The sequence below is a fragment of the Papilio polytes genome, unplaced genomic scaffold (assembly GCF_000836215.1).
Source record: "Papilio polytes unplaced genomic scaffold, Ppol_1.0 DF823935.1, whole genome shotgun sequence".
NCBI lineage: Eukaryota > Metazoa > Arthropoda > Insecta > Lepidoptera > Papilionidae > Papilio > Papilio polytes.
Genome location: NW_013525269.1, coordinates 1,840,014 through 1,853,868, shown reverse-complemented (window position 1 = coordinate 1,853,868; position 13,855 = coordinate 1,840,014). Strand labels below are relative to the sequence as shown.

General features: G+C 33.2%; 1 protein-coding gene across 9 annotated transcripts in view; it reads right to left on the bottom strand.

Moving 5' to 3' along the window:
• The window catches only part of LOC106101861 (probable nuclear hormone receptor HR3), a 94,973-nt gene that overhangs the window by 20,606 nt on the left and 60,512 nt on the right, over positions 1-13,855 (bottom strand). The window contains exons 1-2 of one of the 9 annotated variants that reach the window (XM_013281205.1): positions 2,078-2,383; positions 1,066-1,909 (exon numbers count right to left, since the gene is read on the bottom strand). The exons of 4 other annotated variants lie outside the window; for them this stretch is intronic. In XM_013281205.1, coding sequence (XP_013136659.1) covers positions 1,066-1,357 — 292 coding nt within the window. In that variant the 5' untranslated portion in view covers positions 1,358-1,909; positions 2,078-2,383. Of the gene's footprint in view, positions 1-1,065; positions 2,384-13,855 lie in introns of those variants that run through there. 4 more of the 9 variants (XM_013281206.1, XM_013281207.1, XM_013281204.1 and 1 more) reach the window with 4 other exon arrangements.

The following is a 13,855-nucleotide window of genomic DNA, read 5'->3' as shown; positions in this document are numbered from 1 at the left end:
CTAGGGTAGTTTATGCAAAAGTTATGTTATTTCATTGATGCTATAGATATTATCTATTTATCAATTATTATTTTTAGCTACTACATGAGGTTCTTTATTACTGTGAAATAAATTCCCCAAGTTTTACTGCCTTTAATCTTAATTTCGCAATCTACCAGAACTGACAGTTTCCAATTACTAACAAGACATCTTTGACTTGACAACTGTCCTAACCAGAGTACACTCAAGATGTGGACATGTGATTACGTAAAGACTAACATTTCTATCATCTCAACTCCAATAGAGCATATACTGTTAAAGCCGCCATACCCGGCAATACCGTCAGTACCGACAGCTTCAACCGATTGCTATTTTGTGACGACTGCAAACTGAAGTCCGTGTATGGCTAACGTAGAATTAAAATAGTATCACCTAACACCGATTACTTGAAGTTCGATACTGTCTGGATACACACCTCAAACAGATTTAAAATACTAAAGTAATACCTAAAGTTTGTTTCCACTGTTTTAGAGATTATAGTCCTCTTTACAACTTTAATACATTTTTATATTCTGATAAACTAAAGCAAACATATCCGACTTTTAATGATTAAAACAGCTACTGCATATGTTTGTATTGTAAACCAATAGACGTATATCAGCAGACAGACAAACATGATATTATTATTTGAACATAGATAAAAGGTCAATTAGTACTCGTAGTTCGGCTTCTTATACCTGCATACGTCAATATAGTGTGTTAAATTGTCAATTTATAAACGTAAAGCAGGAAGATTTTGTAAGCTAATATCGATTAAGGATTAACTTTACAACTATTATGTTAGCACTAGCACGTGGTACTGAATTTTAATCGATGTAACATCGATCAAATCTGAAATTTCTATCTCTGTTCATCCTTCTTTTGCGCAACAGTACACCACGTGCCAAATAAAGTTATGCAATCGGTCACATACCGGAAGGAAGCATTTTCTTTTCTAAATTAAAACAATGCTATTTTGAAGTAAAAACCCAAGCATTCCTTGTTCAAAGAACGCCAGATGCTGATAAAAGAAAAAAATCTAATTACCTCTAATGGAGTTAGCAGCTTTCTTGTCCATGAACATGCCAGATATGGAAGATCCAAACATTCCCTCGCTATTGCCGGGAGGAGGTGAAGTGCTGTCCGCTACAGATCCCGATATATCCATTCCCATTTGGTTGTGCATACCCGGTACATCCGGATGAGGTTCCCTCTTCAACTGCACTTGAGGTAACTGCGACTGCTGGTGCAGCATAGTCGAGGCAGACGAGTGGCCACCGTGCTGGTCAGGTGGCCACTGAGACCCGAACAACTCGTGGAACTGATTGTTATTCATCATTTCAAAGTAAGGATTTCTTGTCGAAATGTTTCTTCTGTTCTTAAGTTATTTTTGACAAATGATTCTCTGATGTCTGTGCGAATTGAATTCGCATTGCTATTACTACTATCACTGTTTGGTTTATTGTTTTTTTTTCTCTTTAAACTCTTTGTAAAAATTTGTTTCTTTCGACTTTGTCGGGGTTAAGGCAAATTATATTCTATGTTTTGACACCATAAGAATTTTTCGAAAAAATTTTATGGCACTCCGGACTTTTTCGTCAACTTTGTTGAATTTAAGCACCAGCTGTTGTTGTTTTTTTATTAACTGATAAATATATTGAGGCCGAGAGGTGATGTGAGATTTCTTTTCGCGAAATTTATTTCAGGAATTAACTTTTTGAACAGCAACAAGTTCCTTGGCATTTTGTCTCCGTGATTTTGTTTTGTTGTCCCTTTTTCCTCTTAAAATCTATTTAAGGCACTGTTTTTTATTTTCGAAATTCTCAAACAAATTATTATTTTAATTCACTTGTTCCCGTATACTTTTTGTCACAAAGCGAAAAAAAACAATCTGTAAAAAGAAAACCAAAGCAGAGAGAAGGATTTACTTGATTTTATTTAATTATTAATAGGAGATATTAATGCCAATTAGATTTGCGATATTTTTAAAAAAGCGATTTTAGTTAACTGAACTGCGGTCAATTATCTAAAACCAATTTTTCGTTTTCGTTAAATTTACGTTCAGCGCTTATGCATTAAATTTAGATTTATAAGTCGTTTATCACCACGTTCCAGATAGAAACATCCCGTTCACTGTCGCACTGTACAAGGCACTGTCACTGTTTTCAGTAAATAAACCAACTGATCCGATCACCTCACTACTGTAAGAACAAAAAAAATTTGTACGTTAATTTTTGTACTATGGGTTGTGCACAACTCGGGTACGCGTCGAGGACTGGCCGTCTTGAGATGTTGACGCCTGAGCGGTCCGATCGTGACTGACGCATTGACGAATCTTCGGTCGGGCTCACGAAAAAATTATATATTTTTTCATTCGGACCGAATAATCAACTTAGCTCATAGTGATAGTTCAGTCGCCCCGGCTTGATGTGGAATATGATGGTTAAAAATAATTTTGCGAATATTGAATATTAAGAAAAAATAATTATTGTATATTAAAAAGTACATTTAAAACTGTAGATTTCGTATTTATAGTAATAAATATCTATAAAACTACGCCTACAAGAAAGAAATCAATTTGCCCAGCATAGTCCGCACCAAGTACAAGGCAAGATATCGATGTGTGCGTGTGGCGGTGTTGCGTACGGACGTAGCGGCGCGCGCACACAGACGCGCGGGCGTCACAGCAGTTCGTTGACCCCGGGACCCAAACAAAGTAGATTTCGGTGAAATGCTGTTGAACTCTAGTTTGAATGTGGATTCTTCGGCGCTTTTGTTGCCTGCATTACTTTGGCAATTTTTTTTTCGTTTTTGAATTGTTTTATATATGTTATTATTGTTATTAACGTGATGCAGTTTAAGTGCCCAAGTACGATTTTTGTTAATAGTTCAATGACCCCGGAAAATGAATGTTGACAACCGCATAACGTCGGCCGGCGCATTTTTCCGTTTCATTATTCATGGAACGCTATCTTATGGTTATACAATTATAATTACATTTCAATTAATTTTATTGCATTTTAATTAGATTATTCGAATAAAAGTAATCGCAAAAAATAAACAAAAACGAATAAGGATTGCTCCTTTCTTAACAGCTTATTATTGTTGTATATCTAGATGCGTTCCAATTTTAAAAATTAAAAACTTTTTAAACAATGAAAATTTAAAAAAGTAAAAAGTTTTATAGGTCATCGGTCCGTAGTCACACGTGCTCACCCTGGCCAATTGACCTTACAGCGAGGTCGCATTCACACGATATGCAGAAATGAGGTAATCTGTGCATATTTTCACGTCGACTTCTTTATTTCGGAACTAATAAAAATACGTAATAAATTTAACACTAACAATGTTCTATCTTTTTTCAGCTTTTAAACATAAAGCCAAATTGATGGCGGTAATAAATCTTATACAAACGATCTAAAAGAATGTAAATTGAAAAAACTTTCTTTTAATTAAAACTGGCAACTGAATTACAGTTTTCATTTAATGTACATAATTGATGGTTAAAATTTTTATCAAACAACTCAAAAATGCGATTCAGAACTGAATTGCATTAGGATATTATAGCACGGAATTTTTAAAAAGGTCATGAACGATATAAAAACATAGGAAATCGCACGAATTCCCGAGATATTGGAGGGTTAGGTGTAAATAACCTAGCAGAGGCGGCGACCTTGCGGGCGAGACGCGAGTGACGTCACACGCTCCGAACCCCCCTGCCCCCGACTACCGCCTACCCTCCCCCGCACCCCTTGGGCTAACGAACTATCGATTTGGGACCACGTGCTGAGTCTTCATCACCCGTATCATATAAAGAAGTTTATATTAGTGACTCACGAAAGTTAAAAGCGATCATCAAACATTTTTCATACAACTAAAATAGAAAGGCATCAAGGAATAGTTAAAGCATCCATCTATTCTTTTATGGTAAAAAGAAGAAGGAATAAATGCCACATTTATCGGTAAATAATAATTTCGAAATTTGACAACACACACAAATACTATAATAATTAAATTGACCTCTTTTCTTATGACAAAATTACTCTCGTTTAAAAATAAGCTACATAGAGATAAAACAGTAAGCGTATCTGTAATAAATTACAGACCAATTAAATTAACTAAAACGTTTAAATGGACGAACGTAAAGAATTCAACTTGAACGAGGTTACTGAGCGCCATCCCTGTTCGGCCACCTCAAGCCCGGTGGAGCTGTTAATGCCTCTTCAAGGCAAACAGTGACAACTCAGTCACAAAAAAAAGCCTCTAACTAATTATTATAACCTCCAAAGTTACCCTCCAGAAGTAAATAAACGTAAATCAATCTAAACTATGTAATGGTATCTACGAGTACAGTTCAGGGCCTTTATACGGCCATACACTGAAACGAATCTTAAATGCGTCACGTTTTAAGCGCCGCTTACAATCTGATAGGTGTCAAATTCGAAAGGAATTTGGAGTTTAAAAGTGGCCTTATCATTTATGATGTTACATATTTAAATCTCGTTTCAGTATACTTAAACTTATGCGTAAGTTTGTTATAATTACGTTTAAAAATGATGTTCGTTATCTGTCACCTTAACCTGGAACCGTGACGTATTACGAACTCTATTCACAATCCAGTTAGATTGTCGTAAACGGATGTTACACTTCCGATGCAACTATTGCATCAGAGCGCAAGCATGCTAATGCAGACTAATTAAATCAATAAAGATGTATATGCAGGCAGAATCTTGAGAACTCCCGCATAATTATAGTGTAATATTTTTTTAAGATAATAATTTGTGATGACGATAACTTAACATTATTTAATACAACTGTTGTGAATGGTGTCTTTAAATTAAATTAGAAAATAAAAGAATAATTTGGTATATCTTGTAGGCAACATTTAAACTCTTAGACTTTGACAGATATATTTTACGTTGCTTAGACCTTAATAATTCTGTAACAAAATATAGATTGTTTTTATTCTCGCTGAAGATTTAAGGGCAACGGCCAGTTATATTCTAAAGTAAAAATCTTATGAATATTGTAAGTCATATAGTCATATAGTCATATCAACGCTAATATACTTTTATATGAAAAGCCAGTTTTCTAATACTGATACAAGCGAAGTACAGCCTAATAATCATTATTTGAGCATCGCATATTAAATTTCACGTTGCTAGGCTCAGTAACATCGTTCATAAATCATTCTCCGTTTCCATATGTAGATTGTTATGATAGAACTATAAACAAATGAAATAAAATTATTTAGAGTGGTGATATCACACCCACCTGTATACCTAGTTACATTAACCCTGCAACAGCCGCTAATGTGGTGCATAACGACGCGTCATCATAACCAATACTATCATATTACTTGCTTAATTTTTAACTAACAGATGAGTCAGTAATTAATATTATCGCAATAAGTCAACGACCTCAATCACGTTCGCTCAAATTGTAATTGCACAATCATTTTTACATAAATTCATTAAAATTGTCGAACAATCAAAATTATTATTGCCACAGTAAAGCAAGTTACTCAAATTACATCAATAAATATCAACAATACATTTCGTTAGGTATTTTGATTACAATTAGAAATTACTTGGCCGTTTTAAAATCATTTTGTAAATATAAATGATTTCTATGTTGAAAATATTTAAATTTGCATAATAGCAAAACCGATAAACTCCTTTACTAAGCAAATCATGTTAAAGACGATTTTCGACGTCAGTGACATTGCTAAAAACGACTAAAATAGCTGGCCAGTAAGAAAAACTCATACCATAACTGAAAAAAAAGTTAAATCCTCTCTGGAATTTTCTTTTATATTCCACATAGAGAAGACCTAAAGTTACTAAGCGTCAAAGTTATGAATAAAGATGTTACGTTCAGTAGAGCAAAACTAGTCAAATTACCAGGTCACCGAGATATACTATATAGTATGTCACCGTTCAATTGTGAATTTATTATATTAGTATTATTTTTAGTTTTAAATGTGCTTTTAGATAGAAACTGAAATGTAGATATTGTAGATTTTATGTAGCCTAAACACAGATGTCTAATGTTTATCTAGTTCAAAAGTCGTTGAATCTTTGCAGGAGATATGTAACATTTTTTAATCTGTAAATGTTTACTTTAACCTAGAATCCAATTAGAATAACAGCTGTCGAAGAATACTCTGAAATGTAAAATAAATCCATGGTTTTAATAATGTGTTCTTTTAAAGTAAAAAAACACAAATACCGAAATTTAATCTCAAAAACAATACAAGATGAGAACAGGAAATAATGTGTCACATATTCTGATGGCGAAGGAGTTCAACGAACTTTTGAACAGTTTCCTACAATTGTATTTATATATTTCCTGTAGTTAGTAATTAAAAGAAAAAATCATTTAACCGCAAATTCAAACAAGTGTATAAACAGGAACATGAAAAAACATTTTCCTTCTTTCTTGTATTCTCCAAGAAATTTGAAAGGAAATAAGGAATTACAATTTCAGAAATATTTGGCTTCACATCACAAGAGGTGTCCAATGAACTATGAACCTTATGCTTGAACTTTGTATGACCCTTTGACTCAATGATGACTAAGTAATAAATACTGAATTATAACAAAATAAACTCAGCCAACATAGTTATTAAAGTTTCAGTAATTAAATTAAATATATCCTAATTTATAATGTTAAAAAATAGGTTAGTTCTGTTGAAATTTAAAGAGCGTCCAACGAACTATGAACTACGTTTGAACTTGCTACCCTATTATGTATGGTCGTTGACATAAAGAGACTCAAATATAGTTCATTCTAGGACCCTTTCGGTCTAGTTTCGTTATACGCAAAATGTTTAATTAAACAACCCATAACATTAAATTTAAATGTTAGCACTATCAGTACTAAAATCCTTAACAGTTTTTAATATTTCTTTAAAATCGTTTACTTATTTATGAAATGTTTCAATTTATTTTATCTAATACACGCATAAAAAAGATTTTAAAAAATGTTCGTAATTTTCAAAGACATTATGCATTCAATTATTTTTTAGCATTCGAACGTTCCATTATCTACAAGTATCATTTTTGTATCGAAGTAATATTTAAATTCACTTGGACACCGGATAGCAACAGCTAATGTAAATATCCGATATGTTTTTTTATCCGATTTATATCAAATGTTCCTGGGCAATAAGAATATGATAAAACGATTCGAAATTCAAATCGTGTCAGAGTATTCGCGAATTGCATCAACAGCAACGGGCCAGTGTAACTGGCTGGCTAGAGAAATGCCGTTGAACTCGCAGATTCGGGGTTCGTTGGCCGTGTGGCCGCGCAATCAACAGATAACGCACCATATCGATCGCAGATTTAGGGACTATCCTAACTTATCGATAGCCGTTATTCTTATCTCTATTCTACAGATAAAAAATACTTTAAATAAATCATACTCGATTATCGTAACTGACCATAGATTAAAAAGGAGACATAAGTTGCCAGAGATGAATTTCAGCTTCATATCAATAAATTGATCAATTTATCGCTCATTTGTTACGGTGTTTCCTATTAAAAATGATGTACGGCCGTTTTCTATTTAGGTGTACGACATCCGCCAAACGGTATCACATGCGAGAAATTAGAAAAAAAAATATACATAACGTTTATTCTTTTAATCAAAAGGCAAACATTTGGAGTAACTAGCTAATAATTTTTAACGATTTTAATGAATGTTTGATTGACGAAATTAGTAAAATGAATTTTAAAAATGTATTCAGCCTGAAAAACAATGATTTTTTAAAGAGTGACAGTGTTAATGCATTTCCGTTTCGAACTTTTGAAGTTCCTTTTGCTTTAATATAGGGAATGAAACACTTCATGTTAAAATTTTGTCACGTTTTTTATAATGTACTAGAGAATTATGGTAAAAATAGAATAAAATAGAGATATGATGACGAAAAGAAAAAAAATCAAATTGCAACAAAACTTTTCGCAATACAATATAAAATGTTAAATGTTCTCTTAAAATTAATTATTTATTCATGTTTTAAGTATCGCGTTACGTTCAACATTTTAAAGCAATTTTATGTTCTTGTAATTACCAGTAATTTGATCCGCTTTGCTTGCTTTTTATAAAAAAAAATTATAAAGATAATACATTATTATATTATATTCATTGCCCATTCGAGTTTGTATTATGCTTATTTTCTACTACGAGTTAGTTAAAATAAAATATTGTTAGATAAACTAAAATTTATTGTATTTGTCCAAAAATTACGAATACAATATCATTTTAGTATTGAGGTCAAATTGATGCTGAATTACCTCTAAATAAGCAATTTTACGTAGAAATAGAAAAAAATCATGTACAATTTAAATTTCATAAATGTAAAACGTAGTTCTCAAGGAATATTAATAAAATTGCAGCTCGAAAAATCCAACAAACTTGACGTAGCGATGAAAAAAATTTCGAAACATGACTTAACCTGTACACGGTCATTCATCTCGAAGTTATGATGAAATCTGACGGACACGTCATATTTAAAATACAAATTGTTTACTCTTATTTCAATCAGTTTGAACATGAAGTGCTGTCACAATTCGTTTGCAATTAATTATAAATGATTCGAAACCATAATTTTGTATCCAGCACGAAACTTTAAGTAAGTATACATAAACAGGAAAACTCGTCACAACTCACAACCGTAACCGTGGGTTCTCACTGGCGAAACTTATACAGAAATATCTTTCTAACCCACTTTTTTCTATTCAAAGAATGAGATAACAGTATTTTTTTATGAAAAGTGTTATGCTGTTGGAAACCCTAACGGAAAATCATAGAATACAACAAACTGACAATTCTTTGGAATAAGTGGAAAAAATTTTGAAATATGGAAATCGGTAACGAGGTTGGGCAGAGATAAAAGATCGTCCATCGATATTTACATCAGTGAGAAAACCAGGCATACTTTTCTATTCAGAAACATTTTTATTCAAAACATATTAAACTTTACATGTAACGTCACTAATAACAATTAATAAAATAACCAACATTCTATTTTACATTAACTTAACGTGGACGAGTCACGCGACTATTATATTACTATTATTTTTGAAACAATATCAATATCCTTTCTTCATTTGTTTATTCCGATTCTTCAGTTAGAAACAAAAAAAGAAAGAAAGTTTACACCCGAGCAAACAACTGAACTATAAAATAAGCTTTATAGCACGCCTACGGATTGTCCTCATTCGCGATATCTGTAGGACAACGTAGTTTAAATAAAAAAGCAAAATAGAAGAAGAAAATTAATTACTGCTCTTCTAAAAATATTTACAATAAACGTTTAACGATATTGTGATACTATACAAAGTAATAATTTATGTATAAAATCTAATAATTTGATATTTAAAAAAAATATAAAAAATATGAATATAAACCACAGTAATAAAGAGAATATTCCTTTATTAATAGTAGGTACAAGGCATTTCTTGAGTCCGTCGGCAATACTCGCTAAGGAATGTTTCAATACCACGTCCTATAAAGTACATTTATGTACATACTAGTGCTTAAGTATTTCTTTACTTATCACAAGGTTTATAATAGTAAATATTTACTACTTTTAATAAATATTTTCGATGGTTTAATGAACTAGAACAAAGGTACATTATTAATCAAATTGATATGTATGCATCGAGTAACTTTTAAAAAATAATTTAACTAAAAATAACTCAATATTAACTACCACAACCCATTTGCAATCTTTCGATTAAAGCTATTAATAATCAGGAGTTATGAAATTAAAAAAAAGACGTAAAAGGGAAGCGTCTCGGGCGCGATAAACGGAGGCCGGTTCTTCCAGCCCACGTGGTAGGTCAACGCCTGCCCCACTGCGCACTCGGGTTCGTTGCACGCGGCAGTACGCACTACGCCGCCTGTACTGTGTACACCCTCACGCACACAACACAAGACGAGACGCAGGTGACTAATTGTTAATGGCATTTAATTATTGTTTAAAGGGATATCGAAGTAAGAAGATTCTTAATGTCCAGATAGATGGCTTCATGAAAACCATAGGGGATATACATTGTCGTGAAATAAAGTTGAGGGTACACAATTAGAAGAAGAAATTTAGCATGGCTTTACACACTAGTATTTTTTAAGGAATATGATGGTTGATAGATGTTGGAAAAAATTACATGTCCCTGAGTAGAGAAAACAATCCTTGGTTACTTTCAAATGAACACAGATAATATCTTTGAAGGGAATTAAAAAAAAACGTAATATGAGAAATTTCACAAAATTATTTACACAGCAGCCATCTGTATGTTATATCCACGATCCCAAAGCTAAAGATAATTTTTATGTTTCCACCAACTGGAAATACAAATTAAATTGCCATATCCAACTTTGTATATAAATTCTGTTAATTTAAACTACATATTCGTTCATCCATACATTTAATTAAATTAATGAGTTGTTTGTTTTGTTTCATTATAACAATTGTTATATAATAATATACAATTATGATAATTGTTTAACATAAAATTGCATGTTCTTCAGTTGCTCGGATTAATTCCCACTGTCGGGGTATTAATTAACAGTTGCTAACCGTGTAATTATAACTGTCATTGTAACGTTAACCACGGATCTAGCGTGGCGGGGAACAGTTAAGTGGGAACACCATACTGCAGTCGGTTGCGGGACACATTTATGACCGTCTTTGTCGTTTCTGTGGACAGCAAGACTACGTTCTTAAAATTTGGACTACAGATGCCTTTTTATCTCTCCATTATAGTTAACCTAGTTCACTGAACTCTTCTATCTATACATATAATAAAATTGGAGTATCTGTAATATCAAAAGAAAAATTCCAGATTTCGGGAAGATGTATTTGCGTTGATAACGAAAATCTCATTTAAAAAATTGTTGTCTGTCTGTCTGCAAGCCATGTTTTTTTACGGTTAATCTCCAAAACGGCTAGGCCGTATACGACCAAACTTTCACTAAAGGGTAGCTGGCAATGATCTTAATTTTGCATGGATGAAGTCGCGGGCAACAGGAAGTTTAAGTAACATAATAAGTATTAGGGAAATTATTGAAAGTTAAACAAAATTGTACGTCAAAAACCCAAGTTACGTATTATTTAATATTTGATAGGGAAAGTTAAGTGGAAAATCGTGACAGTTAAATTAATGCCGTCGAAATGCGGTCATTAAGGCGGATGAATGATGGTGTTAGACGTAAGTTGAATTTCTTTATCGTCAAATGGATGTTATGACTGTAATTAAGAAAGTTTACTTCCGTATTTAGAAGCAGTCGATTTCACTTTTATTTGACATTGTTTCTATCGACGACCTTACTCTACTATTATCCTACTTCTAGCTAATCTAAACTGATATTTCGAAAAGGAAAGATTTGTATTTTTTTGTGTTGAAATAACTCAAAAACTACTGGGACGATTTAAAAAATTCTTTCACCATTAAAAAGCTATATTATCAGTGAGGAACATAGACTACATTTTTTGGTTATTTTTTAATGTCACGGTCGGAGACGCGGGAAACAGCTAGATTATTATAAGTGCGAACGCTTAGATGGATGGATATTTGTTAGAGTTTGTAGCATAATCTGCTGAAAGGATCTCGATGAAACATGGAATAGATTTTGAGGATAGTCTGGAAGAACACATGAACGCTACTTATTTTTTTTAATTCCACGCGGACGGAGTCGCAGGCGAAAGCTAGTCTATCTTTATAATAACAGTTAACAAAAAATAAATACTATCGCATTTCATATATTTAAATTTCCTCTTTAAATAAAATAGTGAGATTTTTACAAAAGTATTTTTTACATAGGCTTTATTTGTTTCTGTGGGGTGTTTGCCACGTATCGGGGGCGGACGGTCCCCGCCCTGAGAGACGGCCTTCGCCCGGTCGTTTGATGACCCCTAGAATTCTAGCTAGGGTTGCCATCTCTTTGAAATTGACCTGAATTCCTCAACTTATTGCGTATTCTGTGCTACGGGTGCAATGGGTTTTACACTGTGATGACTTCGGGAGTAGATGACGTTAACAAGTGAATATCGTTTTTAGGTACGTGAGAATTTTTTTTTTTTTTGGTAATGGCGTATTATACACAGGGTCGTTTATTTGCAGCCAGGGTTCGGGTCTATGTACTTAGAGTTGACAACCCTAACATCAGGCTAACTTTACCCTGTGAGATAGATACGAGGTTAATAAATTACGAAACAGGGTCGCTTCAAAATCTGGACCGTCGGCAAATTAATTCGATACTGTTTTAATATTCATTTTGTTTTATAATGAATATATTACAGTCATCTTTCATCCTACTCCCTTAAGGTTGGCGTCTCAAGTTTTCATAACAGCCTATATTTTTCGCATTATTGGCGAATGGTAAAAATGGCGTCCGTATCCACCTGATGTGAATCCCGACTTGCTTCCGAGATACTTTACTCTCCTAGAATCAGAGGATTCTTACATCAACCACCTTTTCCCAAGCTCTACTGTACGACATGAACTTTTTTCCTCTAAAGTTACAATTTTGAACACCAAGGGGCTGTATTTTAAATATATTGTTTGATAACATAAATGTTATGTACTAGCTTTTTCCCGCGACTCCGTCCGCGTGGAATTAATAAAAAACAAAAGTAAGTATGCCAAATTTAATCAAGATCCATTTGGCCGTTTGGACTACAAACTCTAACAAACATCAATCCATCTAAACTTTCGCATTTACAACATTAGTATGAGTATGATTACATAATACTATTATTTAAGAAAACTATTTTAACCTTATCTTAAGATACGTCTTAAGATAAGGTAGTTAAGTTTTCTTAAACCTTAGTTTTGAACCCACCGTCGCATGTTTCACATTCCCCTAGTAGGCTTAGATGCCGTGTAAGATTCCGTGCTGTCTCTGATGACGTCACAGCTTACGTCAACGGCCGGGAGTCGAACCCGAGACCAAGGTCGCTTATTTTAGCCGCTCATGACAAATTTACTTCGACTCTAAAAATAAAATGTGATTGTTGTGTTTTGTGGGCAGTGGAAAATTATGAAGTGCGTTGCTACTGAGTACGTAGACCCTATTTGTGAACGAAAAACCCACTAATTACAAAAAAAATCCGGAAAAAACCACATACATTATTTAGGAATTAATACCCTACCTTTTGTGATAAAATACACAAGACTTTATTTTTTTGTTTTGTTTTGTTTTAATTTTTTTTGTATTATTTCTTAGTAATTGTCAATATTTTTTTAACCAATTGAAGATTGGTTATTAATTGATTTACCAACAAAATAACCCGCCTTTTACATCCAATTTTCGTGTAAATTGTACACGTGAACTTTATACCAGAATCGTTGCCTATTGCGTAAAAAAAACAACGCAGTTCACTGTGGTCTAAAGGGTAATCACACACGTTAACGACACGCCAAACGATATCGTACCCAGTGTACACAGCTGTAAAAGAAATCCCTAAGACCTATGACAACAAGGTACTGGCCGACGATTTTATAACGGAAATTGTATCGCGACCGGGGGTCAAACTACACTGGTCCCTCTTATTTTGGCACATTCAACTCCGCGCGTTCGATGACCCGCCAGAGTTTATCTTGTACGATATATACGCACTTTTACAACAAAAAAAAATACATTAAATTGTTCACGAATGTGAACACGGTGATATATAGTTTGGTTTATTCCAGTTCAATTATAAAAAAAAGGCTCTTTACGTTGATATTGTTTAAGAATTGCTATGGTCACTTTTTATCTCATGCGAACGAACTTTATTTTTTTTTACTAAAGTTTATAAGTCCAAGGTGAGATCATTCGTACCCGA